Source organism: Tinamus guttatus, unplaced genomic scaffold (assembly GCF_059628265.1).
Source record: "Tinamus guttatus ecotype Peru unplaced genomic scaffold, ASM5962826v1 Tinamus_guttatus_pri_ptg000351l, whole genome shotgun sequence".
NCBI classification, from domain to species: domain Eukaryota; kingdom Metazoa; phylum Chordata; class Aves; order Tinamiformes; family Tinamidae; genus Tinamus; species Tinamus guttatus.
Window position 1 is genome coordinate 462,264 of NW_028288885.1, and position 27,674 is coordinate 489,937.

Consider the following 27,674-nt stretch of genomic DNA (forward strand, 5'->3'; position numbering starts at 1 on the left):
GAGGGGGAGTCCGCAGCGCCCCTGCCCCCTTCGCTGTCCCCCCATCGGAGCTCCCCGCCGTCGTGCCGGGGCGGGGGGCTGCACCCGACGGGCGCGCCCCAACACCCACCCGACGGGCTCATCGCTGCGGCCCTTCGCAGCGCCGCGGAGGGGGGTCCCGGGCGGCGCCGTCGAGGGGCCGCGCGCGGCGGGCGGCGCTGCCGGGGCCGGGGGGGCCGCGCTGCCCCGCGCCGCTCCGCGCCGCCCCGCGCGCCCCGCCGCCGCCGGGCGCCTGCGCACTGCAGGGGCGCCAGATTTGGCGGGAGGGGGAGTGTCCAAAAGCCCTTTGTTTGATGGCATCTCTGTTTACAGAGTTTACTCTTTAATCTCAACCTGTTTCCTCCTCCTCCTCCCGCTGCTCCTCAAAACTTGCGCGCGCGGCGGCGGAGCGCTCGGCGCAGCCCGGAGCGGGGCCCCCGAGCTGCTTCCCCCCCAGCGGCCGCCGCGAGCATGGCCCGCAGACCCCGGCACAGGTAACGCCGGCGGGCAGGGGGGCGCGCAGGGGGCTCCGCCCGACGCCCGGAGGGCACGGAGAGGGGCGCGGGCTCGGGGGCCGCTGCCCGCCTAGACGTGCGCGCCCGGCAGCGCGGGCAGGAGCGCGCGGGGCCGGCGCGGCGGCGGCGGGAGCGCCCGCCCGGCTCATTCATTCGCCGGGCGGGGATGGCAGGTGGGCGGCGGGCAGGGAGCGCGCCCGGCTTTGGGGCTGCATTGCTTCTTTCCCGGCGTTTCTCATCTCTCGCTTTCCCCCGCTTTCTCCCTTGCCTGCGCGGACGCGGTGCCCCCCGCATCCCGCTCCGCTCTTCCCGGCTTCGCGCTCGCAGCCGCCGCTCAGCACACGCGGCGCAGGCGGCTCCGGGCGCCGCGGCCCCGACGGGGCGCCCGGCCGGAGCTGTCAGCGCGGCCCGCGCGCGGAGCCGCCGCGATCCGCGCCAGGAGCGCCGGGCGGGCGGGACGGGACGGGACGGGACGGGACGGGACAGGGCGGGCGGCAGCGCCGCGTGGCCGCCGCCGCTGCGGGCGGGCGCACAGGGCGCGCTTGTTGTCTAATGAGCTGCGCACGGCGGGTGCACACGTGGAGAGGCGCGTCTTCTCTCCCGCTCTCTTTCTCTTTGCAGCCCGGCATCCTCCCCCTTGCCCTCCCCTTGCCGCGCTGTGACAGGGGAAGAGCCCCGCTGCCCGCTCTCGCCGCCCGGCCGGGACCCCGCTTGGCGGAGCGGCATGCGGGGCGGCGGGACGGGGCACCGCTTTGCAGAAGCAGGGGCTGGCAGCGGGGCGCGCCGGGCCGCGCTCGCGGGGCGCGAGAAGCGGCGCGGGGGTTGTCAGCGGCGCTGGATGCGGATCGCCCGCCCCGTCGCTCCCGGCGCCTCGCGGGCGCCTCCCGCAGGGCCGCCGCGGGCGGCCGCGCTGCGCTGGCCCCGCGCTCCGCAGCGCAGCCCGCCCCGCAGCCGGCAGCGGCGGCACCGGCGGCACCGCGGGGCGCGCAGCGGCGCGGGGCCCGACCCGCCGTGCCCGAATTCCTTCAGTCACAGGAGCAGCGGCGAGTCATTTCCTCCCGCCGCCCCCTTTTTCATCTGTTTCCTTCTTTTATTCATTTCTTTTTTCTTTTATTCCCTCCCTCCTCGCACACCCGGTACCGCTGCGCGAGTCGATTGCCCCGGCAAAAAGCGGCGCGTTGTTGCGGGGGGCTCGTGCGCTTCGCCCCGTCGGGCTGTGCTGCGCCTGGCGACATGAGGGACCGGGGACAGAGGGGGAATAAAGTTGAGAGCAGAGCCGAGAGGGAGCTCCCGAGCGGGCGTCCTAAAATCCCGAGGCCCTTTTCTCCTGCTGGAGAGCCCGGGTAATGCGCTGGGACTTACTCATAGCTCTGCAGTGCAACAACAAGGCCTGGGTTATTTAAATAAATCATTTACATTACTGGCATCACATTTAAATGCTTTTAACCTTTTCGTCGCTAACGTTCTCCTCCTGCTTTGGCGCGGCATTTCTTTGATGTGCCTGTAACATTTCACGGCACAGGAAGTGTCATTCCGTTGGATGCGTTACCTGGTGCTTTTACTATCGGCAAAATCAGTTTTCAGAATGATACTTGGAGACTGAGCCACTAAACTTCCTTTGGCATCAGGCAGTCACGCAGCTGGCTCCGTGTGCCTCTTAGAGCTAAGTGCCTCTACCCTGAACAGCAGCAGGGGATAGAGCCCGTCCCAGGAGGACAGCAGGAGCTTTGCTCCAACCACTAGTCTCACTCAGGTGTGGGGACCACAGTGCCAAGCAGGAGCCTGCTTGTCATGACGCACTGGGGCAAAAGTTGCAGGGATTGATCGGGCACGGGGAGGAGCGAGCCCTAGGGCTGGGGCATCGTGCTGGGGAATTGAGCGTGGAGGTGACGGGCAACCCAGCAGTGGCTTGGAGGGGGCCACCCACCTCGCTGCAAGTTCTGCAAAACTTCTTTCCTGCAGCATATTTTCATGGTGCGTGCCACAGGCCAGAAAAAAATGCTCGGAGCCCAGTATGCTTTAAAATAATATATATTCAACTGCTTGCATCTGGGAGGTGTTTGCATGTTGGCTAGTAGTCTGTATGCCTCACTTAAAAAGTAATTCCCTGAAAACAGGTTCACAGGAAAAACAGTACCTAATAAGTAACTGGTGAGGTTGCTTGTTTTATTACCAAGAAAAAAAAAAAAAACAACTTTTCGTCTGAACGTTTTACTCATACTTTAACAACTCAGATATATCACAGTTATTAGTCTCACATCATGACATTGCATCTTTGCTAGAACTGTGGTTATTATCTCTTAGCTGAAGTTCCAAAACTTATGTTTATATCTTCAGTTTGGAAATAAAATACTACCCACCAGAAATACCTAGTGCACCTAGTGCACCTAGTGCAGAACACACAGTTTTAATTTTAGCTAACTCGATAGAGCAAGTGCTGACTGTGAAAAACAATAATAGATATCTTTTTTGCCCATTTTCGCCTCCGGGGAAATCCCTTAGTCATGTATTAAGTGAGTAGCAGAGTATTTCAATAACACTATGAGGTATTCAGAAATGGACTGGAGGTAAATAAAGAGGTAATAAAGTCATAAGCTATGAAAATATGTTGTGTAAAATGGTTCAATCATTTATTTGTGAGTTGCAGGTGATTAAATATACTTGTCCTCTACCCTTTCCATGAATGGCAGGCACGTTTCATGTTAGAGTTTATTGCATATTAATGCTACCATTTACTGGCTTTACTTAAGTCAATTGTAGAAACTTCTGCCTCAACATATCAGTATCATAAACATAGTATCTACTAAGTCTGTCATAGGCAAGTTTATTTTTTGCATTTCTACGCAGTGCGTCTCATTTGGGAGCTGTATAGCTATTTGTTCTATTAAATGTACAAACCTAGTAGTTTTCAAAGTGTATGTCATGAGTTAAAGATTTGGAGCGTGCACTTGTGTAGTGGACACAGCCTCTTGTTCTCTTCATTGTCCCAAACATTGTATTTTAATTTGAAACCTTCATTGGTTGAAAGCTTGCCAAAAGTGTAATTCACCACTGATCTAACAGTGTGAGCAGGTCTAAACATGCACAGTAATAAGAAGGTTGCCAGCCCTTTGCTTGTATCTGTGGATACCAAAAACAGCAGAACCAGTTCAGAATACTAGAACAACAGAATGCAGAACAAAATCTTGTTGTGCAAGTTTTAAAACTTTTATCTGTGTAACCTTTGTAAAGATTGTAGTGTTTTTTGTCTGCTTTGCAGTTATGTAGCTCAAGTCCTCATGTTCCACCCTGTGTCTTGTTGTGTTTCCTTCTGCAGCATATACAGCAGTGATGATGATGAAGAAGATGTTGAGATGTATGATCACGATTATGATGGTCTGCTCCCTAAAGCTGGAAAACGTCATTTAGGAAAAACCAGGTGGACCCGTGAAGAGGTAAATATGAGTTCATACATATCCTTCTCTAGTGCATGTGAAAAGAGCAAGCATGGTTCAAATTCTTATTTACCCAATGACTTCAGCAACAATCCCATTCTATGAATAAGGACAATGTTTTTTGACCCATTGGCTACATTCAGTGTTTTACTTAACTTTGAGGAGCGTTGGTTTCTTTTAGATGAAACGCATAAACAGCAGGTTTTATGTCTAGCAAGATCTACATATCAGATACTTGAGTCTCTCTGTGATCCCAGCTGGAGAAACAGATTAAGAGTCACCAGCAGCAGTGTTTGGTTGTTACTGCTGCCTCTTTTTGTTTGGAAATGGTTGCTATGTGAGAGCTGACGTGTGCTCGGTGTCCCACAGCAGCAGACAACTGTGGCAGAAACTGCTGCAGCCCTTTGGTGCCATTTGAAATGGGCACTTTCATAGCAGCACTATGATTCTGAATGGAAATTAATTAAAAGCTAGAAGAAAGAAATCTAGCAGTACCAAAATTGGCCATTCCAAATGTATTTAACTTTTGAAGGTCAAAGTATATTTTAGTGCCCTTGTGTTGACTTTCCAGATAAATTCTGATATCAGGTCTTCTGCCACGTAGATATCCTGTGGCCATTTAATTGCTTTAAGTTTACTGTGAAGTATATTAATACAATTACTAAATTATGTTTTGACTTTGTTCCCTCTACCAACTTCTATTGATATATAAATAGTGACAGGTCACCTCTTCTAAGGTCTTTTTTTTTTTAATTGTAGGTGAGTACGCAAAACCTGCTCACAGTGATCAGCAGCAAAAAAGGGGCTGTTTGTTAGTGTAATTGGGCATTCGCTGCACTCTGACAGGGGATGAGCAAATTATTGGGACTTCCATTGCTTTCAAGACATTTGAAGTTCAAGACTGTGATTTTTAGCAGTTACAAGACAGCTGGGTGCCTGAGTGTTATTGAATTCCCCTGTTACTCATGTGCCTGGCATCTAAACATCCATGCACTCCTGTAAGTCCAGTGCCAGAACAACACTCATTGCTCTGAGCAGTAAAATGGGAATGTGTAAGTTGAGTCACACAGAAGCTCAGAAAAAGTCAGTCTTTCTCTTACTGCACCTGTAAAGAACTTGCCAAGATCCACAGGAAAAGCAAAAAAGAAATCTCCTGATTTAGGCAATTAAAAACAAAAGAAGAATACAGATTCCTTTCTTTAATATCATGATATGATTCTACAAAGAAACAAATGTATAAAAAGCTAGTAGTATCAATTTGGGGATCTGGGAGGTGCATTATCATTTATGCTTGTTTTTCTTAATGATCCAGGATGAGAAACTGAAGAAGCTTGTGGAGCAGAATGGTACAGAAGACTGGAAAGTCATTGCCAATTTCCTTCCTGTAAGTGGATATTGGTTTCTCTTTCCAGTTCTAGTGACAACCCTTTATCAGGGGGTTCCAAGGGAAGGAAAGGGGAGTGGCTGTATCATAGTTCAGTTTTCGCAGAAGATATAAAACCTCCGTAGGTTGAGGGCTCAGCAGTTCACTTAGAGCACTCTGGAAGTCCTTACCTTAATTTTCCTTTCACTTCTCAGGAAGGGTCGGAGAACATCAAACAAGCAAAGAAGAGAGGGTGCAGGAGTGTTGGGCAGTAGATATGATACCAAAGCAAAATACCTCAGCTCAGGGGAAAAATAACTTTGCTGAACTGCAAGTGCAGTTCAAAAATATTTTTTTGAGCTCTTCAGCTGTTGTAGAAATACTGTATGTGAAAGCTCTTTTTAAAAATGACAGCTATTATGCCAGATAGTGAAGGTTCAGTTTGTGTAGTTTTGCTGCTACAGTCATAACTGCAGAAACTGCGGAAATATAGAAATATTGCCTAGGTCATTGTCTTGGTGATCACAAGTGACACCTTGATAGTTGGGCACCTCCTTTTCAGACCTACTGTATCACTACCATGTAATTTAATAATAGTAGTTGGCGGTGACATTCAGTGAAGTAAGGGTGCCTTGATAAGAGCAGTATCGTTTGATGTTCATCTTTTTAAAGAATTATTTACTTTGCATATCTCACATTTCATTAGAATCGGACAGATGTTCAATGCCAGCACCGATGGCAGAAGGTATTAAACCCAGAACTTATCAAAGGCCCATGGACTAAAGAGGAGGATCAAAGGGTGAGCAGTTTTCCATTCCATCTGATTAATACCATAAAAGTGGATTTAATGTATTGGGAGAAAACTACTGGAGATTTCAGTGATGTCAACATTGATATGGCCTGAGACAGGACTGATCCTGTAATATCAATGCTAAATATTTATATAGTGTTTCCTAAGCACTCTACACAAATTAATTCATGTCGATTTCCAACATTGTGATGTAGAAATGCAGTCTGGACTGTCTTTATTATTACCAGACTTTTCCTTTTGGGTAAAAATATAAAGGGGACATGGGAGGCCTTAACTGTGTATTAGCTTTGCTGTTGCAATTTTGGGAAAATATTGCTCCACTATAGAAAAATTGCATTGATTCATTATGCATCATTAAATACAGGCAGTTTTTATGTCCTTCTTTGAAGGTAATAGAACTCGTGCAGAAATATGGTCCAAAGCGCTGGTCTGTCATTGCTAAGCATTTGAAGGGAAGGATTGGAAAACAGTGCAGGGAGAGGTGGCACAACCATTTGAATCCAGAAGTGAAGAAAACCTCCTGGACAGAAGAGGAAGATAGAATTATTTACCAGGCACACAAGAGACTGGGAAACAGATGGGCAGAAATTGCAAAGTTGCTGCCTGGACGGTAATGACATATACCTTTACCTCTTAAATAGGAAAGAAGGAAAAAGCTGCAGGCCTGAGCAGTCTGTTTCAGTTGCCTGGGGCTGCACAGTATAAATCAAAAAATTGGGCTCAAATCCTGGAAAGCTGATGACATCAGTGTGCATTTTTCCCAGTGGGGAACCGTTCTGTTTGGTCAGTACATGGAATAATATGCTGTTTGTACATGCTTTTAATGTTTGTTGCAGGTAACAGATCAATAGCTATATCAAGACCGTAACATTTTCCTAAATATATGTGTAAACGTACTTATGCTTGAAATAACAGACAAACTTTAAATTCATTGAACAGTGAAGGATCAGGCTCTACAAGTGGAACATCATTTGCATTCAATTAAGGGCATGCCTTCTACATAGTCTGTTTATTCAGAATGATTTAACAAGAAGGTTGCCTCAGCATTTGTAATTGCTCCTGAGTCGGTCAAACAATTTTGACCTGTAAAAATTGATAAATAAGACAGAAGAAGTAGACCTCCTCCAATTACAATCCTTTGTCTCATTCAAAGTTTACAACTTGCATATGAATTCAGAGATTCAGTAGCTTATTCAGTTTGCAGTAAAAGTGGCTCAACATAAAGTGTAGTTGAGCGCATAATATAAACAAAGATTATTTTTCCCTTCTTAGTTTTATTCTTGTTGTTTGGTGAAATACCTTCAAGATCTGAATGCAGTGCCTAGGATTGCAATATGTTTTTAAGTGGGCATCCCACAAGTTTCTTCGTAGAAAAGAAAAAGAAATGGATCAGCTGCTTGGGAAGGTTTTTCTGTAGCTTTCGCATATCACAGATATTTCTTTCAACAATATCATGTGATGGTGAGGTTTTTCTCATGGAGGAGCTACTTCTAAGAGTGTTCTTAAAATCTCACAAACTCAATAACAAGTTTTTATAAGCTTTTTCTGACTCATATATCTGAGAATTTGTATCTCAGTTTTTCTGCAGCTGAGACAAAACGTATCGGTTTTGTTCACTGAATGCATGTGTATAGTGTGATGGTATCACTGTCTAGGCGGCCCACCAGAAAGTTGTCTGGAAGTCAGTTTTTTCACAGCTGTTTTCTGTCTTTCAAGCAAGGAGATACAATAAAGTTCCACTGAAATATTAAGAGTTACGAATGCAATATGGTCAGTCCTAGGGTTGCCTCAAAGAGAGGCTTAGTCCTCACTGTCACCTTGTCCCATGGGGATGTGGTGAAGCCAAAGTTCTTAATTTCTTGCAGTCTGCGAACTTGAGACAAGGGGTCAAGGTTGCTCCAAAAAGTTTTTAAATAACAACAGCCCACCCATCTTCCCTACTGTTTATAGTAAAAATCTTTCTTCAGAAGCGGAGAGTAATATTTTCATAGGTAGGAGGGCAGGCAGAAGGTCAGAGAAAAGCGCTAGGTTTTGAACAGAAACACTTGCAGCAGTTCTGTGTCGCTTGATTTCAGCTCGAATGTACATTTTACTTTGTAAAGCTCTTCAAATACGTGTATTCCCATTGCAGAACCGATAATGCCATCAAGAACCACTGGAATTCTACCATGCGCCGCAAGGTCGAGCAGGAGGGGTATCTGCAGGAGTCCTCCAAAGGCAGCCTGGCATCGGCAGCCGTCGGCTACCAGAAGAGCACTCACTTGATGGGCTTTGCTCATGGAGCTCCGTCTGCCCAGCTCCCGGTAGCCGGCCAGCCCGCCCTGAGCAATGACTATTCCTATTACCACCTCCCGGAGCCACAAAACGTAAGCTCCTGCAAGAGCTTCTGCCCGCTTGGCTTTGGGGAATGGGTGGACGGTCTTTTTGCCAGCTTGGGTGGATGGTCGGAAGAGGTTAGTAAGCCCTTTTGGGTCGCTATTCAGCAGGATTCGTAGGTCCTGGATATCAGGCAAAGTCTTCTTTGACCAAAATGGACATAAATATATGTACATTTCAAACTGGTTGCTGGTATTGAAGGGATGAAATGGGATGCGGTGCTTTTAACATAAGGCAAAACACCACTCAGTAGCATTGAGTACCATTTGTTATAGCGGTTAATTTTACCCATGTTGAGAATCAGTTGAATCTGGGTAATTCTGCTTTAGTAACCTGCTTGTGGATGACCTGCCAGAACCAACTAAACAAGTATTGTTTTTAATCTTTTCTATGAATGATTAATAATGAAATAGCCTGATCAGCTACATTATAAAGTTTTAGATTGTAATCAAATGCATCTTTAGTATTTTCATTTCAATGTTGAAAATTGTACAAATGCATCTATAAATTATTCATGTTTTCTCATTCAGGAAGGGTAGATACTTCATATATGAATTTTCTTTCTTCCTTTGTATTCCTAAGAAGTGCTTAGTTTTCTTTTAAACTTTTTTTTTCTTGCTCTTTCCTCTCTATAGATTATTAAGTACCTAAACCTAAAATTTATCTTTAATGGAAATTCACAATGCAGGTCAGTTGTTAATGTGTCAGAAATAATAACTTTTAGTGTCTTTTGCTTTTTGGCCTAGGTCCCTGGTCAGATCCCATATCCAGTAGCACTGCATGTAAATATTCTCAATGTTCCTCAGCCAGCTGCTGCAGCTATTCAGGTAGATAATTTGAACCTCTTTTCAAGATCCAATTTGTTAAATGTTTGATATGCAAGTCAAAATGTGGAGATTTTGCATTGAGGATTTTAACGTAATAAGTGTGAAGAGCGAAAATGGGGAAGGAGGGGGAGTTCTGACATGGCTAATGATTGCTTCTTCTGAAGTGAATTTAAGACACAGTAGTTGACGTCTGGTGTGCTAGCTTTCACTTTCTCCATTTCAAATGTTTGTACTGAAATTCAGCAGGGACTTTGATAGTGGAAAGCTCAGTTGATGTTTGTTTCATCTTGGAGTCTAATTTGGCTATTAAAACCACAGGACGGCAAGCCATAAGCATTTTAGTTGCTACATCCTATCAGACCTTTATCTTTTCTTTTCCCTTAACTCTTAATTTCAGAGACACTATAATGATGAAGACCCTGAGAAAGAAAAACGAATAAAGGAATTAGAGTTGCTACTAATGTCGACTGAGAATGAACTGAAAGGGCAGCAGGCATTACCAGTAAGACTGTCACTGTGTGCTTGGATGGAGGGATAGCAGCATTACCCCAGTGCTTGTCTTTCTAACTTTTTATTCCCCCTTTGCCTTTGGTACTAATCAAGGCTCTATATTTCCGTTTCAAAAGGATGAAACATAGCACATATATTGTCCACATTTGCTTTGTGAGTTCTTTTATAAAAGAAATTGCAGTTATTTTGCTTTTGAAAAGTGGGAGCAGGGCTGGGCTCTGTCATGTTATGTAATATTGAAAACCTGATGACGATACTAAAATGAAAAATCCCACAGATCTTAAATCAGCAGGGTCTGCATTTCTGAAAGTGTGCAATGGTTCATGTGATGAAAATGTAGTGCCTGTACATCCGATTTTTCTTCTCTGTTGTATTCTTTTCTTCAACTGTGTATTATACACTTTGTAAGCTTCAGACTTGGTGCATGTTTGACAGTTTGTTTAACTTATCTGAATAATGTTAGATCCTTCATAACTGCATGTGAACAAATGCTGGCTATTACTGTATTCTTACACTTTGCTGTATATGCCATTGGATGTTAAAATGTAAAAACCCTGATGTATTTACTTAATCACTATCACCAAAGCCAAGGATGCCCAAATCATCTTAGAAGATAGGTGATAGCCAGCAGATTCTTTTTTTGGGTAATATTTAAATTAATAGTAAAACAACTGCATGCATGATACGTTAGTTTGGCCACTTTTTTAACTTTAGTTAATGTTTTGCAATTTCTTCTGTTGCATGATCACACTGGAAAGAACTTCTGTTAATTTGTTCTTCTGCTTTCCTAACCATGTTGATTTGACAGCCTCTTCATTGCATTGGTGTAAGCTGTAGCATTAGACAGGGACAGAAGAAGAAAAGGAGATAAGCAAACAAAAGCAACTCTAACTCTTAAACTCTTTAGCCTATTACAGTGCTGAGCGCTCAATAGGGAACTCCTGCCATTTCTTGCTTCTCACAGAAAATGACTTACAGTCACTTTGAGCTTTTTGGAGTAACGCAGTATGACTTACTTGTATGTTAGTGGTGATACATGCTCATAATCCTGGAAATCAATACTGAGGTAACTTTGGGATAACAAATACAGTGCCGCTATTACTTAAAATGAGATCCTGTGCTGATGAAAGGAAACATCTTGACAATTGTTTAATGGGCATAAGTTTTTAGATGATGATGCAACTGCTTTTATCTTTCCTCCAGAGGCATCTGACACCTTGTGCAATTTCATTGCTAAGTTCCTTCTGCCTTTTTCCCCCCCTTTTTTCTTCTTCTTCTTCTTCTTCCTTTAGACACAGAACCACACATCAAACTACACAGGCTGGCACAGCACCGCAATCGCTGACGGTGCCAGGACGAGTGGTGACAGTGCACCTGTTTCCTGTTTGGGGGAACACCACCACTGTACTCCCTCTCCGCCGGTGGACCACGGTTGCTTACCTGAGGAAAGTGCATCTCCTGCGAGGTGCATGATTGTCCACCAGAGCAACATCCTGGACAATGTTAAGAATCTCTTAGAATTTGCAGAAACACTCCAGTTAATAGACTCCGTAAGTAGAACCGTCGCCTCAGGTGACTTTGCGTGTGGTCAAGGACTAAGGGGAAAGGAGCTGGGAGCGTCCTAAAGCTGTTTCTTTTTTCTGAGTAGCTTCTAATTGCTTCAAGAGCTGAAGCTTGCCTTGCGAAATAACCACACACGGTTGTTCATAAATGAAGCCCTCGAGTGCAGATACGTATGCTCTTTGGGGGTTTCTCCCTTCCTTGCTGCATCTCGGTATGCAAGTGTGATTTTTAGCATACTGCAAAATAGGAGTTTAAAACAGTTTCTTACTACATGAAGTCTCCTCAAAATAAAATCAGAGACCTCAACAAACATTTTAAACAGCTAGATGATACTTGTTTGCATCAGAAGAGACACATGCTCTGGTTTCATATGAGGCTGTTCATTTATGTGGGTTGTTTTCTTAAGGTTTTCCATGTGGCATCAATAGCTGCTTCTCAAAGTTTAAGGAGCTCACCTACTTAATCTAAAGAACTGGAAACGCTGTATGTAAATACCAAGCAACTGACTGGCATTGCTGCTAGCCTTTTTAGTTATTGTCTCTCAGATGCTCTATGTAACATAAGTAGCATGTTGAAATGCCTTTGGTGGTGGCATCTTACCTGAGCAGCAACAGCGTGTGCCACGTCCCACTCAACACGTCTTCAGCAGTCGTGCTGGTTAAGAGGACACGGACTTCGTTCAGAGTCCAGTGCAGACCTTTTTTCTGTAATGAAAGGCACCATCTTCACCCAGAGCAGCTCATTCTGGTGAAGTCGTAAGGACATCAATTGACTCATTGCAGGAACTGAGTTGCCAGCAACACTGGGATGTTGGACAACTCAGTACACTGAGGGTATACATTAAAAACACAAATAAGCATTCACAGTATTATTCAAGTAAACAGGGTCAAGTTGCCTTGAATTGGGAAAGATTGTTCTTATTGTTGGTTACTGGCATATTTTAGCGCTGTATTTTCATGAGGTGGCACTATACACTGTCTTATAGCTCCGTGCCTCCCACGTTGTTTCAGGATCCTTCATCACGGGGTGATCTCAGCAGTTTTGAATTCTTTGAAGACACAGACACTTCGGCTAGCAAAGCTCCCTCAGGCAGAGCCGCGCAGCTTCAGCAAAGAGGGGCCAGTGCTTGTAGACCTCACGGACACCCCATCACATACTTGAGCAAAATCATGTCGAGTCAGGGCCCTCCCGGCTCACCCAAGTCCTTATGTGCCTCGCAGTGCAGCACGGCTCCGTGGCTCCTTCTTCGCAAAAGGAGAGGGCTCTCCAGCCCCTTAGCCAGGGGCCATGGTAGCACCTTGGTACTAGCTGACGACAGCAGCTCAACTCCTAAGCGCTCCCCTGTCAAAAGCCTGCCCTTCTCTCCCTCGCAGGTAGATCAAGACTTCTGCACAGATGTTACTAATTCTCAAAAGTCACCGCAGTGTTAACAATTTAGAAACTAATCCCTTGGAACAAATGACTAATTGCCGTTGTGCTTGCTGATTTCACTCCATGTTTGAATCTTCTCAGTGCTCTTAAGTCTTCAACACTGGGTTTAGATGATCAGCAAGCTAACTGTTGATTCTCTTATTTCAAATTCACGTGTGTTTTTTTTATTTTTTCATTTGGATCATTTTTGTAGGGGAATGTGATTGCTTGCTTTGTTCTTGCTGTTAACTCCTTCAGCTACTAGAGTTTAACATTTCTGATCATTTGTAATACTTTCCATCTCTGTCCACTCACAGTATGATTCATTGACCTAGAAAACCCCAAACTGCATTTAAATAGCATTCAGGTTGTGAGACAAACTAACAACAACCAGCAAATTCAAATCATGGCTCCCTATACTTAACTCAAGCCATGTGGGGTGGGGTGGAAGAGGAATGGAGAGAAAATTGGCCTGTTAAAATTGTCTGATCTGCCCATTAAAGTTCCTATTGTTTGTTGCTTTGTTTCACAGCTGCAGAACTATTTAAACATGTTGGGTTTGTTTGCTTGTGTATTTCTCCTGGTTTATTCTTTGGTTTGGCTTTGATCCTTAAAGTCAGAAAAACACTATTTCATCGAAGGTTATTAAAAGAGTGCATGTAGTGGTCTCCCACTCTATCTTCACTTAGGCATTTATTATTTATCCAATGAGATCTATATTTTCATATATGCCATGCTATTGAAAAAAACATTTTAATGGGACACAAGTAAGTCCAGAAGGTAATAGATCTTATAGCAAATCTTTATCAGAATAAGGGATACAGCTCCACTAACAGATTCATAGATATTAGAAATGGGAACAGTATTTTAGGTTACTAAGTGGAATTCCCGCAAAAACAATTCCCACCCTCCAATACCACTGCTTCCTTTGCAGTCAGAGATTTCCATTGCAGAGCACTTCACGCACCCCTGTTCAAGGGCCATAGTTTTCATCTTATGCTGTAAAAATGGAACACTTTGTTTGGACAGCAATGATGGGAAATTTATTTTCCAGTCATAAACACTTTATTTCAAGTACCTAGATTCTGATGATAACTTTCATGGAACTTACCCCCATTTCCTGTGGGTTTATTCCTGAAACATCCCTTCTTCATTTTCACTCAGTTCTTACGTAGGCACACTGCTCTTAATATTAATTGTAATTTATTTGCAGAAAACCCACATCAGGCTTTTAAGATTTGCCTCTCTAAGTGGTGGAGAATGTTTCTCAGTGGAATGGAGTATCATTCTGTTTATAAGTTCCCTTTCTAGAGATGACAGGTTTTGCTTCCCAAATGCCCCAATCAAATTGTTCACTGAACTTTTCTTTTTTTTTCTTTTTTTTTTTTTTTTTTTCCCCACATAGTCAGATACCCCATGTGCACCCATCTGTAGGTTCAGGAAAATCACTTATGTCAACCAGAAGAAAGTAATTTATTTTTCTTTCTATACATTTAACCTAAAAATGAGCCTAGCCATCTGGAAGTTCCAACTGATTTTCTCTTTCCCTATTTACAGTTTTTAAACACCTCAACCAATCACGAAAACCTGAGCCTGGACAACCCCGCTTTAACTTCCACCCCAGTGTGTGGCCATAAGATGGCTGTTACGACACCATTCCACAGGGACCAGCCTTTCCGGACTCAGAAGGAAAATCATCATTTGTAAGCCTCTTCCAGCATTGTATTGTCAGATTCATGAGGGTTTGTTTTGTCAGTTTTGGACACAACCAAAGCAAAGGCTGGGTAACTCTGTGCTTCCTGCAGAGTCGTTTGCTAGTACATTCAGATTCTTCTTAATTCAGAATAATGCTTCTATTTTATAACTGCCAGGGTAGCTTATTAATAAAGAGTAATTGTGCCTATAGACTTGCCCTTTTTTGAATAAAGCCGTTCTGCCTTCTAATATTGCAATAGATATTTTTCCACAGAAACATAACGTCAACTTGTAAATGTGTTATATGATTGCAGGAAAACATTTATCAAAGTTGTAGGGCAGTCATTATCTTCATGTGCATATTTTTGCAATGGGCTACTATTTCCAAATGCATCTCTTCAAACTTTTTATGCCTTTCTTTAAAGTTTCAGAACTCCGGCAATCAAGAGGTCGATATTAGAGAGCTCTCCAAGAACACCCACTCCATTCAAAAACGCACTTGCAGCTCAGGAAATCAAATATGGTCCTTTGAAAATGCTGGTAAGAAAGAAACAATGATAAAAGTTGCTTTGATATTAGTGTGGAGGGATGTTCTGGCACTCATATATAACATTTCTTCCTTTCAGCCTCAAACTCCGACTCATCTTGTAGAAGATCTGCAGGATGTTATCAAGCAGGAGTCTGAAGAGACTGCAATCATGCCTGGGCTACATGAAAGTGGACCCCCTTTGCTGAAGAAAATCAAACAAGAGGTAAATTGCAAACTTACCTGAGGCAATTTAATTCGGCACTCTTTGCTGTGAAACTTATAGCAATACCTTTTCTGTTAAATAGCAATGTCTGTTTTTCTTTCATGTGAGCCCCAAGATCTTAGTGCCGGTTCTGTATAGTGTACTAGGCATGCCTAATTCAGCTCCCATTGATTTCCATAGAAGTCTTTCTGCTGTTTTCAGCAGGGGTTTGCTTGGGCTGTTCTAATGTGGTTTTCATTTGAAACTTAAAAAGAAAAAGAAATTAGACAGGAATTTGGATTGAGTCCTTCTAATATTGGTGAAAACTATAGAAGAACCCCACAGGGACCAAGCTACATGGAGTGACTTAGAAACCTAAGGATTTGAGGACACTGCATTATATTACTTTGTCACTGAAATTCCAAAAATACATACGTTCCCCAGCTCCTTTAGGGGATTAAACTCTTGAATACTGACAGAGAGCTGAGTGCAAGTATTCAAAGTTTTATTAGATGGTGTTCTTTTGAGAACCTTGAACATATTTTTCTGCAAAGAGCAAGGTTGCTGTAAAAGATTACCCTGTAAATCTGTGTTATGCACAACTGTGAAGAATATTCAGCCTGTTAAAAATCTGGCAGATAAATCTCCTTTTGATCAGTTAGATACTGCATTTTTTTCACAATGCCTTTCTTGCTTTCAGGTGGAGTCTCCAACAGATAAAGCTGGACATTTTTTTTGCTCAAACCACTGGGAAGGAGAACACCTGAACACTCAGCTCTTTACACATGCATCTACTATGCAAGATGTGCCAGTAAGTACAAGCTTCCACACCACCAAATGATTTTTCAGTTTCACATCCTGTCCAGTTCTTAAATGCAACAGAAAGTTTATGTATGACCTTCCTAACTAAAAGGCATTGTTCACTATTTTCACACTCTTTTCCTATACACAGCAGATAAGAGGCAAATATCTTAATTAGATTATTGCACTGCCTATAGAAGTTAGCACAAGTTGCAGCTGCTGTGCAGCCCATAAAGAGCATGCGCTTACAGGACATCTGCATCTGTGTATAAAAATGACTAGGTTATGGAGTTAAAACTGTTTAAAAAAAAAAAAGAGGGTTATTTTGTGCAGAGGCGCTCCAGCATGCACATGGTGACTACGTGCTTCCGTGGGACTGCTCAGTTTTGTTACTGTCACTTGTGCACTTAGGAGCATCAGGGAGTGAAACCCTCACACAAAACAACGCTCCTCCAAAGTCAAGCCTGGGCCCTGCAGGCTCTCATGTGCTCCAAGGCAGGCAGCTCTCCTCATCACAGTGCCCGGTGTCACATGATGGGCTGGGTCAGCTTCTAATACATTCAGATTTAGTTTCTTTTCTTGTTTTGTTTAGCTGTTAAAAAACATTCTTCTTCTGTTTTTTTCTTTCTTCCTTGTTCATTTGTTCAGAATCTCCTTACCAGCTCCATTTTAAAGATGCCAGTGTCAGAAGAGGACGGTGGTTTTCACAAGCCATTTGCGGTCCCTAGGAACAGGCCACTACCCAACCCGCTGCAGGTAACCATTCTTCCATCAAAAACCATTCTTCCTTCAAAACACCTTCTGCAGATGCCCAGTACCCTCTCAGAGGCTGATCTTGAGTTTTCAATTAGGGAAGAATGAAACACTAAGGCGAGTAGCCCGTAATTCAGGATCTCGCTTCATCTGTGTAGCATGAGGACATGGTGGCTACAGCTGTGCCAGGAAATTAAATTGGGCCAACGCCTGTGTGTGGGGAATTGTAACTCATTTGATTCCACAAGAAAATTGGTGGGATAGTCCCTGGCATGCGTTTGCCCAGAGCCAACCATTGCTCCCCAGAGCAAATTGCCCGGCACAGGAGTCAATGTGGGCCAGAGGCCTTTACCTGTGGACTTCTTGGATGCAGCTTTTGCTTTGCAGAACAGGGAGTCTGATGGTGCCGCTCCGGCCAGGACATGTCGGTTGGCCTCAGGCTCCGGAGCAGGCTCTGGCAGCGGCCGCTTTGCAGGCACAGATGTAGCTGGTGCTACCAGCCAGCAGCTGTCAAACCAAATCCTGCAGTGGAGGGAAACAGCCAAGCCGATCTTCCCTGGAGCTCAGGAGAGCGCTGTGCCAGGAATACAGTTGTCATTTATTGTCTGAAACGGTTCCATAACACTTATGCCCAATTTTATGTCTCAGGATCTCTTCACTAAAGTAAATGTATGGTTGTTTTAATCCAGCCATTAGGCTGTATTTTAGGTACTTAGGCTTTTCCTAGGTGTTAACAAATGTATACATTTGCCATAATTTTTAGTAAATAAATAACTATCATATAGGGCCTGATCCATAGCCCAGTGAAATAATTAATGTAAAGTAAGTAAATAATGATGTATTTAGCAGCCTTTTCATCAATTCATGTGGATTTTAGATCAGGCCCATAGCAGTATAGATAATGATTAATTGTCTTTCCATTGCAACATGTATTTTTGAGGTAGATGAGTAAGTAATTTTATATCTCTTTTCCACATGGGCCACTTGAGTTGAAGACAGTCATTCCTTACAGTGAGTCAGGATCACAGAGGAAGTAATAACTCCACAGTTTCTGACTTTTGGACAAGTTTTCAGCTAGTCCTTTCTTTCTTCCCTCCTTCCAGAATTTACATTAGGAGAAATATTGGCTATTTGCAGTTAAACAAAATGATTAAAATCTGCATTTGGTTATGCGTCCCTAGTCTATCATCATAAAGCAATATATTGAAATCTTACACTTGCCCCTGTTTTTGTATTTCAAATATCAATAACATTTGGTGAGGTCCGTAACAAAGCTGTGTAAGAACTGCAACTGTAAGAATTCCACAATCCCTTTATCTGTTTTCCCTTTGAAATATGAGTGAAATAGTCTGAAATTAAAAATAAACAATTTCAGAGGGTGTATTACAGAATTTGCAGCGGAGTAGGTTTGTATTTTGCATTACCAGATCATGTGATTGAAGAGTACCTTTGGAAAGTTCGATACCAAAATCCGTCCTGTGCATGGAGATATCTGCGCCAAAAACCCGTCCTCCCTGCTGCTTTTGGCTCTTCCCAGCCTCGCAAATCTCTGTGTTTCTTAGCTGTGCTGTGGCGCACAGCTACGAGGAAGGGTTGCAGATTCGCGCTCTCCCCGCTGTCTCCCCGCTCTCCCTCCCTGCTGGGCACAGCGGCCCCATCAGCGTGGCCAGTGCATGAATTCCAGCACATCCACAGGGGCAGGGAGGAATTTCCTGGTGGCTAACTGGAATTATGCTGAGGATTGCCCCATTAATGGCAGTTGCCTGCATTCTGCTTGTAATAGAAATGAAGTGTTTGAAGCACCTGTAAAATAGGATCTTTTGATCTCTGTCATTTCCTATTATCTAAAAATAATTTTATAAGCCACTATAAACGAAAGGACTTACTTAAGCGAAAGGACTTATTTAACCTTCTCGCCCTACTCATGCTGATTCTGGTCAGGAAGTTTACACAGTCACTTGGTGGGCCATTCTGAAGCCCATTCTTCAGTCCTTGGGTCAGGAAAAGCCTTTATAATTTTGCTTGAAGTTAAAAGTTGGTTATTGCCATTGTTTGTCTAAAGAGGATTTTTCCTTAAGTAGGAAATGAATAAAAAGGGACTTTGCAGTTTGTCTCAGTGCTTAGAACCTGTTAGACTGAAGGAAGAAGCAGTAGTAAAAACCCTCAATAATATTTGTCAGGCAGCACCTTGGTGCACTAATCTGAAGCCAAGACTGTTCTCCCTGCTGGTCAAGAACTGTTGAGCGCTTCAGATGAAATACAATTGTAAATGAGGAACGAGGCTACAGGTGTCTGTGCTTGGGCATAGATTACTTTCTTCAGAGCGAAATGCAGGCGTTTTATAGCAGTGCAGTACTGAATGCTGATCGGTGCGCGGTCTGATTTGGACTTAGTGCTGGGGATAAATCTGCTTCATTCCCTGGAAAGCTTGCTTGAGCTCCCGGAGAGGAGTGTTTGGCCACCGCTGCTCCAGAGGCGTAGAGGGTAAATGCATGAGTTGGCTTCATGGCGGTAGGAGCTTGGCCCCGCGATAGGAGCACATGTGTGTTGTTAGGACAGGCTGTGTCTGACAGGTGTGGAGATATTGGAAATGTTACCATTCGTTGTTTTTCCCCTTCTAACCAGTTTTTGGACTGTCATCACCCTATGCCTGCTTATATGTTGTATGTTTTGTTCTGTGCACACACAAACGCAGTTAGAGCTGCCGAATCCCGGCAGGCAGAAATGAAGCACTGTGGAACATATCTGGGTGAAATTTAATTGTATCTGCATATGTTTACATTGCTGCTGTTAGAATTTTGGGCCTGATCCAGTAGCTCTTACCTAGGCAAATTTTCACTGACTTCAGTCCAAGTAAGGATTATAGAGAAATTTGCACCTTGGATGTGTGCGTGGAGAGGGAAGAGAAAGAGTGAAAACTCTGAATTTTTATTATTTTTAATATGCTTGGTACAAAGCTTCTAAAATTAAATTTTCTTTTAAATTTAAATTTACCTAAAAGGGAAATAGTACATTATCAGCTTGCAGTATTTTTCATTGCTTTAATAGTTTGCACCATGTTTACTTAAAGAAAAAGATACTTGACTAGCATTAAATGCAGGGAAGCGTCTAATGACTTGCCCTTTTGCTGTTCACCTGCAAACTAGGCAAGAGTAACAAAAATTCAGAGCAATGTCAAAGAAATTTTTTTCACTGCATTTTAGATAAACAACTGATAAACCTTCATACGGCTTGGCAAATGATAGTTGATGATCATCTCAGGTAGCAGAGTATGAATCACCATCACTGAGGAGGAAGAGCATGTTGCATAGCTGAGCTTCAGAGCAGGGCTGCATGGGGATTGTGCCAGCTGCAGGTTGTTCATAGCCCACATCGGCAGATACGGCCTGAGTGAACGGCCAAGCCATCCTCTCCATTTGGCAGTCTTGACAACTTGGCACTTGGTGACAACCAACATCCTATATTGTTGTGACTCCAGCAATGCCCCATTTCATGTCAGGGTGGAGAAACTTGGAAGGGTTAAGATTTTGGGATAATGTATAAAGCGCTTATTGAGCCAGACCAATTATCTGCATTGAGCATTTGCCTGAATAGCTCCTGATAAGAGGTGGTTGAGTAAAATCTATACTTTTGGTCTTTCCTGTGTAAAAGTCATGCTTTATTTCATGTTATATTATGTAGCCAATCAAATAAGTAACGGTATATAAAACAAACTACCCTAGCAAGTACATTTTAGATAGAAAAGATCATAGACCATCCACCTAAACCTACAGGCTATCAAAAGACACCATGAAATGGAACCTTTTAAGAAAATAGCATTGCTTTGATATCTTCTTCTCCCGGTAACAAAGGAAATAACATAAGGTAAAAGCCCTGCAAGCTAAAGAGAGTGTTCTTAAACCCTTAGCTCCTGTCACTTTCCATTTTTAACCACAGACTGACACGTTTCAGCTCGAATTTCCTGACTTTCAGTGGTTTGTGTAACCATCTTCATTTTCTTTAAAGAGCAAGTTTAAAGGATTTTAAAAGAAACTGCTACCCGGTTAACTTTTTTCAGGACCAGGAGCTGACAATAAGCTTAATTTTCTCCACTTTAAAAAGTAAAATGTGGTATTGAGCTTGCAGTTGCAAGGCACAACACACGGGCAAGGCAGCGTGCCGCCCTGAAGCAGCCGTCTTTGGGAGGAGCCCGTCTCTGCTTTTCCTCCACAGCTCTTCGGGGGGCAAGAAGGTCACAAAGTCTCCTATTCTTCTTCCCTTAGTCAAGGGTGGAGGGGGACGCAGTGCACAGGACGCACAGCAGTGCAAGGCAGCCGGGTGCTTTTCCCTTGCTAGTGCTACCGCTTCTCTCCCCGTGCCGAGCTGGACGCGCGTGGGGCTTTGCAGGCTTGAGGGAGGCAGGAGGAGGTGGGAAGTGAAGGTCAGTCTCCTCCCTCCCCGAGCGGCAGAATTTGGGTTGCAAACAGATCAGAAGTTGTTGCTGCTCCGAGTAGATAGAAGTCTCTCAGCTTCCAGAGGCTGCAGTTGAGGAAAAGTGGCAGCTTGACACTGAGCCATTGGCAGCAGTGTGTTCTGACCCAGGAGCAGAAGAGTAAGTTACGGACAAAACTCACAGAGCTGCTGAATATCCTAATGTGAGTTGCAGGTGCTCAGTGCATTTCCATATCTCTCCCATTAATCTTGCTCGGAAAGCTCATGCATCTCAAATAGGAGTTTTGTCTGAGTCAGGGCTGCAGGGTTAAGCTCTTAAAAGCACCACAAATACTGTGTTCCAGCCTTGGTACCAGACTTAAAATAAAAGCTGAGAAGTCAGGCCATCTTAGGCTCTCACATCTAGCAAACTGCATATCTGAGCAAATGGACAGACCACAGAGTTTAGGGAAAAGCCACTTCATGTCCCTGGTGGGAACTAGTGTGAGCAGAAACAGTACCCTGTTTCAGAGGATGAAGTAGAAATGGTTTCTGGTCGCTTGAGTTTGCTAATAATCTTTTCTGCTAGGAAAAATGCTTTGTTTATGGTATTGATCCCCTGGCTGCTTAAAAAAGAGCACTGCATTTCTGTCTTAAGCCTTCTTTTCAATGGAATGTTCTGCAAATTATCCATGCCGTGTAATGCTAAGGGAAAACTGGCATGAAGGGCTGCTTCTTGAGTACAGAAACAGGATAAGATACCTTTTAGTAGCTTGAATATTTTAAACATTTTAGCTGTTTTATTTTTAAATGTCAGTACAATTAATCTAAATTCATGCAAAGGTGTGTAACACCAATAGCTTTGCTGGAGCTGCTGAAGATTTCTGTCAGCATAGCTGAGATAAAAGTTGCTCCTCAAGAGTGGAAAATCTATTTTCTAAAAGAGTTCTTTGCACAAGGATTTTTTCTGCACTTGGATCTGTGTGGGAGCTCTGTACTGCAAGACTGCAGCAATGTTTGGTTTTCATATCCCCTGCTAACAGGCTGGGTGTCGTAATGCAGGAACTTTCTTAAGCCCTGCAGACAGCACATAAAAAAAGGCAGTCCATGCTGCGAGTGCAGAAGGACTAGTTCTGTTGGAAAAGCACCTTTGCACAGTCTTTTCTTTCCTTACTCTTGTGTGTTTTCTCTAGATGGTGCAAGTTTTTATTGAAAGTGCTTTAACTGGATATCCCTGTTACAGCTTTGACAGTTTGTTTACAGTTCACATCTGCCCGAGGGCAATTGAAGGCACGTTACAGGATAAGTGAGGTAGCTTTGTTGCCAGGAGAAGGATGTGCTAGTAGGATTACTAGTGTAAAAAAAATTAATATGACAAGCAGCGAGGGGGAATGGCATAGCTGGAATTGTACCACGGGTCTGCAGTTTTATGCTGTGGGAACTCATATTACCTTACCTATCCTCAATTTTAATTTAGAGAGAAAACAACTGCGCAAAAAATACAGCTATCGAAATCTCAGCTATACAAGTTTAAATTCTTTTAATTAAAAAAGTAAACTAAGACTTAACTCCTGTTGTCTGATGCATGGAGGGCATCGTGCCATGGGGATCCCTTTCCTTCCGCATAGACTGGGGATTTGGGTGTCAAAATGAGAACCTCATTAAGTGGAATGAATCCAGTGCATCAATGAAAACATGTCCATCAATTCCAGTGGGTTTTGGGTTATGGCTCCTAACTACAGGGCTTTTGTGATTTTGTCCATTGATTTCCAGAGTTGAATCTTTAAATGAGGGCAGTAATATGGGGGATATAATAAGCATTCTCAAAAAGGAGCATTTTAGGGTCCTGAGCTGCTTTCCTGCTTTTGCTTGACTCTCTTGATGTTCCTTTTCCCTTTGGATGTGCTTGGTAAGCTCTGCTTTGTGCAGGCTGCTGACGCTTTCCCGTAGCTGAGCCCTGTCAATACTTGCTGAGATGTTGGCATGGCAAGGGGCACTGCGCGCCACAGCCTGCAATTCGCCTTTCCTTTTTTGCTCAGTGATTCCTTAGACGTGTGTGCTCAGACTCGGAAACACGCTCGGCCTGGGTCGTGAGACCCAGTGCTCCGTGCCAAGGGTGGAAGTAAAATTTCTCGAGTTCAGATGACTTTCACACGTGCCTCCAGCGCAGCACTGCGGGGCTGGCAAGGCTAAGGCATTGTGCTTTGTTATGTGCTCAGTGCAGAGAGCCAAGACTTTACAAGGAAAATATTTATTCAGAATGCCTAGTTTAAATGTTATCTGAGATCCCAAGGACAAATTTGAAACTTCATTAGTAGTGATACTACTGCTTTGGGTCCAATTCTGCAATCTTTACTGGAGCAAAACTCCTACCAATTTCAGTGAGACTGAAAAATAAGTTTAATTTTATAAACTGTCACAGGAGAAAGAAGAGGAAGTGTAATATGTGTCTTGAAAAAATACAGGGGTGAAAATTCTTTTGGGTAGGTTCTCCCACAGTGTCTCTACAGCAAAACTTGAGTAAATCGGTTCAAAAGACTCGTGTTACCCATCCAGTTGATTCTTCTGTAGTTCCTATGTCCGCCCCACTCTGCTTCCCTGGGGCACTGGAGACAGCTGACACCATAGAGAGGGCAGAGGGAGATTCTGCTGTTCTGACATCAGGTTACATGAAGACCAGGCTCTAAGTGGAATGAGTGACATGTAGGAGCCTGCTGAGATGTTGGAGATATCAGGATGCAGGGTTTTTTTTCCTTCTTATAAACATGTGGGTGTTAATACAAAGAGTCCAGTGTAGCTACTAAAAATTAAGATGAGTTTATGAAATTGGGACACTCTTTGACCGAATTTAGGTCCATTAAAAAAAAAAAGACATACTGACATACTGTGACAGATGGACTTTTGCTTGCTTAGTGTTTTCAGATATTTAGGGTACTGCTGAACTTGCTTTTCTAAGACTAGCGTATTGAAACTTTGTAAGATCACAGGAAATACTGGACACATTTTTGTCCTTTGAAATGATGGATGTTCTGGAACTGCCACCTGCTTCTGCGTTTTATAGACCAAGTTTGACTTCTAAGTAAAACCGATGGCATTGGACCAGAGACTAATTTGGTCCCTGAGGCAAGTGCCTCTAAAATAATAGCGTAAAATATTCACAGGTGCCTACATCCAGCTGAGGATCAATAGGGGATTGTAGGTTCCCAGCTGACCGAGGGGCCTTTGAGAAGGTTGCCCTGGAAGCTGTGTAACTAAAACATGAAGGAAGCCGTGGCACATCGCATGCATGTCTATGGCACAAGAAAAGTGTGTCACACCTGCTCGTTGGCTGCCATGCACATCCTAGGCAGAGCCACCACACAAGGTGTACAGCCACAACAGGTCGAACACATGTAGGAAGAAGATCTATAGCATGTTTGTTGACTTCAAAGATGCTGCTGCCCCACAAAAAGCTGCAGAAGCCATTCATTCAAGGCCTGACCTTGTCCTCCTTCCCCATGGGGAGTCCCTCTGAAACTCAGCAGGAGTTTGATCTGCAAAAAGGTATGAAGAGCAGAGAAATTTAGAGCTTGTATATAGAGGAAAGAAAGCCGTGTATAGGGAAGGACTGTAAATGTTTGTAGAGGACAAGTGTGCTTGCCCTTGCCTTGGTCACTCTGCTTACATGCTTGTTGGGTCTGTCTTCTTTAACCTGTAAACCTCCAGGACTGTAAATATTCATACCAAGACCTTGACTAGGGTGTTGTTTTGAAAAATTCTCTATATTTAGTATGTCATCCAACCTCTTACTCTACATGTGTCTCAGCTAACACTGTTTCCCATAAGAACAATGTTCTCTGAATGTTCAGGCCAGAGAATAACATGAGGTTCCTCTTACACAGTTCGTGAATAGAAGAAACAGCAGAAAGAGCCGTGGCTAAATAGCCCAGGAGCTACCCACACCAGGACAGATCTGCTCTTAGTAGACAGTTTACAGTCAAGCAGTTAGGTTTCACCTAGTATCTTAGATGCTGGGGAGACTTTGGCCATCTGGTTGAGTAACACATGAGTAATACAGATCTTTTTCTTTTTTTTTTCTTTTTTGCTTTCTTTATTTGTCAATTTGTCAAAAGCAGAGGAAGAAAAGAGATGAGTTTCCCCTGGTTTGTGTTTGTTGATGGATCTTGAGCTTAGACCTTCCTAATCTTCAGCAGTACGGTGATCCCCTTCTTGGCAGACAGCTTGCAATTAAACACAGTTGTGTTTTTTGGAATGTGGGTTATTCGTGCCATTAGCTCTCTCTCTAATAATACAGTTTTTATTCAGAGTTTAGTGAAAAACTTGATGTGGAAAAACAGACATAAAGAGTAACTGGAAGAGTCCAAGAGGGAAAAAAAAGTGTGTATAAGTTTGTGTACTGGTAAATTCCAGGAGCTTTGAAATTTCAATACTGTTTATAGCTCAAGGCAAAGAGAAACATTTCACTTGTGTAGCTAGTAAATAAATACAGTGTGCACGGCCCTCGGTGCAGATATGTTTATCTCATTTCAACATTATACTAAATGGTGTTTCTAACCTCCATAAATACCACAAGAAGCAAAATGGCTTGCATGATAATTAAAATGTTGTTGCTGCCGAGAGTTTTCCCCCGCTGGCATGTCTTCTCCTTTGCCAAAGGAGCTCTGCTGTTGGGCATGTGCTAATCGGTGCGCGCAGGTGAAGGCAGCTTCGAGCAGGGGCCTTGCTGTTAGCTGTGGTCACGCTGTCAAGATTGTCAGGTCTGTTTAGGGAATACAGAGGCAGAGCAGCTGTATTTCTGGAGCGGAGGCTCGGCAGTCATTCATGTGTGGTTATAGCACCAAGGGTTTGAACCTGTTTGTGGCCTGTTGACTGTAAAGTCCACCTGCAAATAAATTCTCCTTTTAGTCCTTGCACAGGAAAGAAATATTAAAGCTAAGGCTATAAATACTGCTTTGAAAAAAAAGTTACGCTCTTAAGTGGGAGCTTAGGGGCTCACAAGTCTGAAATAAATCCCATGATCTTCACCCCAAATCTCTCTTCTGTTTTTAATTCAGCACCTGAACAACACTTGGGAGTCCGCGTCCTGTGGAAAGATAGAGGATCAGATGGCCCTTACTGATCAGGCGCGCAAGTACATGACCACGTTCCCAACCCGGACTCTGGTGATGTAAACGGGTCTACAGAGAAGCATTATGGTTTTCAGAACACTTCACCTTCCCTGGGAAATTACTGTTCCTCTGCATGAAGACTTTTCATGAATGGGAGAAGAGCCTATCTTTGTTGTGGTACAACAGTTGGGAGCAGCACCAAGTGCATTTAGTCACTGAGCATATATATTCTTGTTGGATTTCACCCAACTTAAGAGGGTTTTTTTTTTGAATAAATGATACTTGCCTAAATTATTAGGTATTAAGTTTTAATCAGCTATTAATGACCTTAAATGCAGACTTATAATAATCGTAATTTTTTGTACTTCTTGAGATCAAGCAGACCTAATACACCAGTATTGTTATTTCAGTGATGTGCTATCCAGGGATGGGGGGTTGTTTTTTATTCTTTTTTTTTAATATAATAAAAGAGCAGGTACTCAAACAGATTTATTTTGAATCACTGAACAAAATGCATTGGTGTAAAATACTGAAGTGAAAAGCATTACTACAAACGCTAGTCTGTGCAAAGAGGGAAAACTGATCAAGATCGTGAATGCCGCTTGAAATACTCTTTTGTTCTGCTATGGTTCTAGACCATTATACATTGTGTGTTTCTGTTGGGGGGGATTTTTTAATTAGCTTGCTTTAAAAATATTACTGTATGAAACATAGATTTATGAGAAAAAATATATTTTTATTCAGTAATTTAATTTTGTAAATGCCAAATGAATACTGTGTTTTGCTGCTACAGACCTTAGCATGTAGACATGCTGCTAGTGTAAAAGGAGCAGTAGAGCTTTATATGGAAAGAAAACAAATGTTGATGTTAGCTAATTTGACTATGCACTAGCATTTCAGACCTTTTTATTTTAATTTTTTTACATCATTTATATTTTTTCCTTTTTTTTACAAGCAATATTTTTGAACACTGTTCCTGGGAGATTTTTTTTGTCTGGATGTGTTGTTTTGTTTCCATTGATTTGTAACAGCATGCATTGCACCTTCATATGTTTGGGAGAACACTGTCTTGTTTGTGTTGTCTGTTTTGTTCTGTCTAGCTTGTTGTTCCCTAACTTGGGTCTTCTGTACTGAATCAGGTTCTTAGAAATACATGGTTCTTCGTACTGCCATACCAAATCTTTATTGATATGGCAAAACACTGATTTTATTTTATTTTTTTTTTAATAAAAGCCTCTGACTTTGCTGCCTTAATAGCATTCAGTGCAGCTTCATCTGCACTTAATTTTTTATACGACAATGTACTGCCTTGTAGATAAATAAAGTGTGTTCTTTTTTACTTAAACCCA

At 43.2% G+C, this 27,674-nt stretch overlaps 1 protein-coding gene across 4 annotated transcripts; it reads left to right on the plus strand.

Annotated features, from left to right (window-relative positions):
* The first annotated feature begins 489 nt into the window (after positions 1-489).
* Positions 490-27,674, plus strand: MYB (MYB proto-oncogene, transcription factor). Of its 4 annotated transcripts, none has more exons than XM_088529851.1 (16): positions 490-512; positions 3,850-3,967; positions 5,280-5,351; positions 6,037-6,129; positions 6,531-6,751; positions 8,273-8,507; positions 9,264-9,344; positions 9,742-9,846; positions 11,147-11,404; positions 12,428-12,790; positions 14,385-14,530; positions 14,948-15,062; positions 15,149-15,274; positions 15,954-16,064; positions 16,703-16,810; positions 26,272-27,674. In XM_088529851.1, the coding sequence occupies exons 1-16, from the start codon at positions 490-492 to the stop codon at positions 26,386-26,388; spliced, it is 2,292 nt and encodes a 763-aa protein (XP_088385977.1). In that variant the 3' UTR covers positions 26,389-27,674. The 4 variants fall into 4 exon arrangements, with proteins under 4 accessions (XP_088385977.1, XP_088385979.1, XP_088385978.1 ...); XM_088529853.1 differs by having other exon boundaries at positions 11,147-11,356; XM_088529852.1 differs by having other exon boundaries at positions 9,742-9,837.

What these genes read in the sequence shown, in the direction of transcription:
- MYB (XM_088529851.1), top strand. Translation starts at nt 490, where the DNA reads ATGGCCCGCAGACCCCGGCACAG. An exon ending in TCATTGCCAATTTCCTTCCT is followed by an intron (nt 5,352 to 6,036) that starts GTAAGTGGATAT and finishes ACATTTCATTAG; the next exon opens with AATCGGACAGATGTTCAATG. An exon ending in CTACTATGCAAGATGTGCCA is followed by an intron (nt 16,065 to 16,702) that starts GTAAGTACAAGC and finishes TCATTTGTTCAG; the next exon opens with AATCTCCTTACCAGCTCCAT.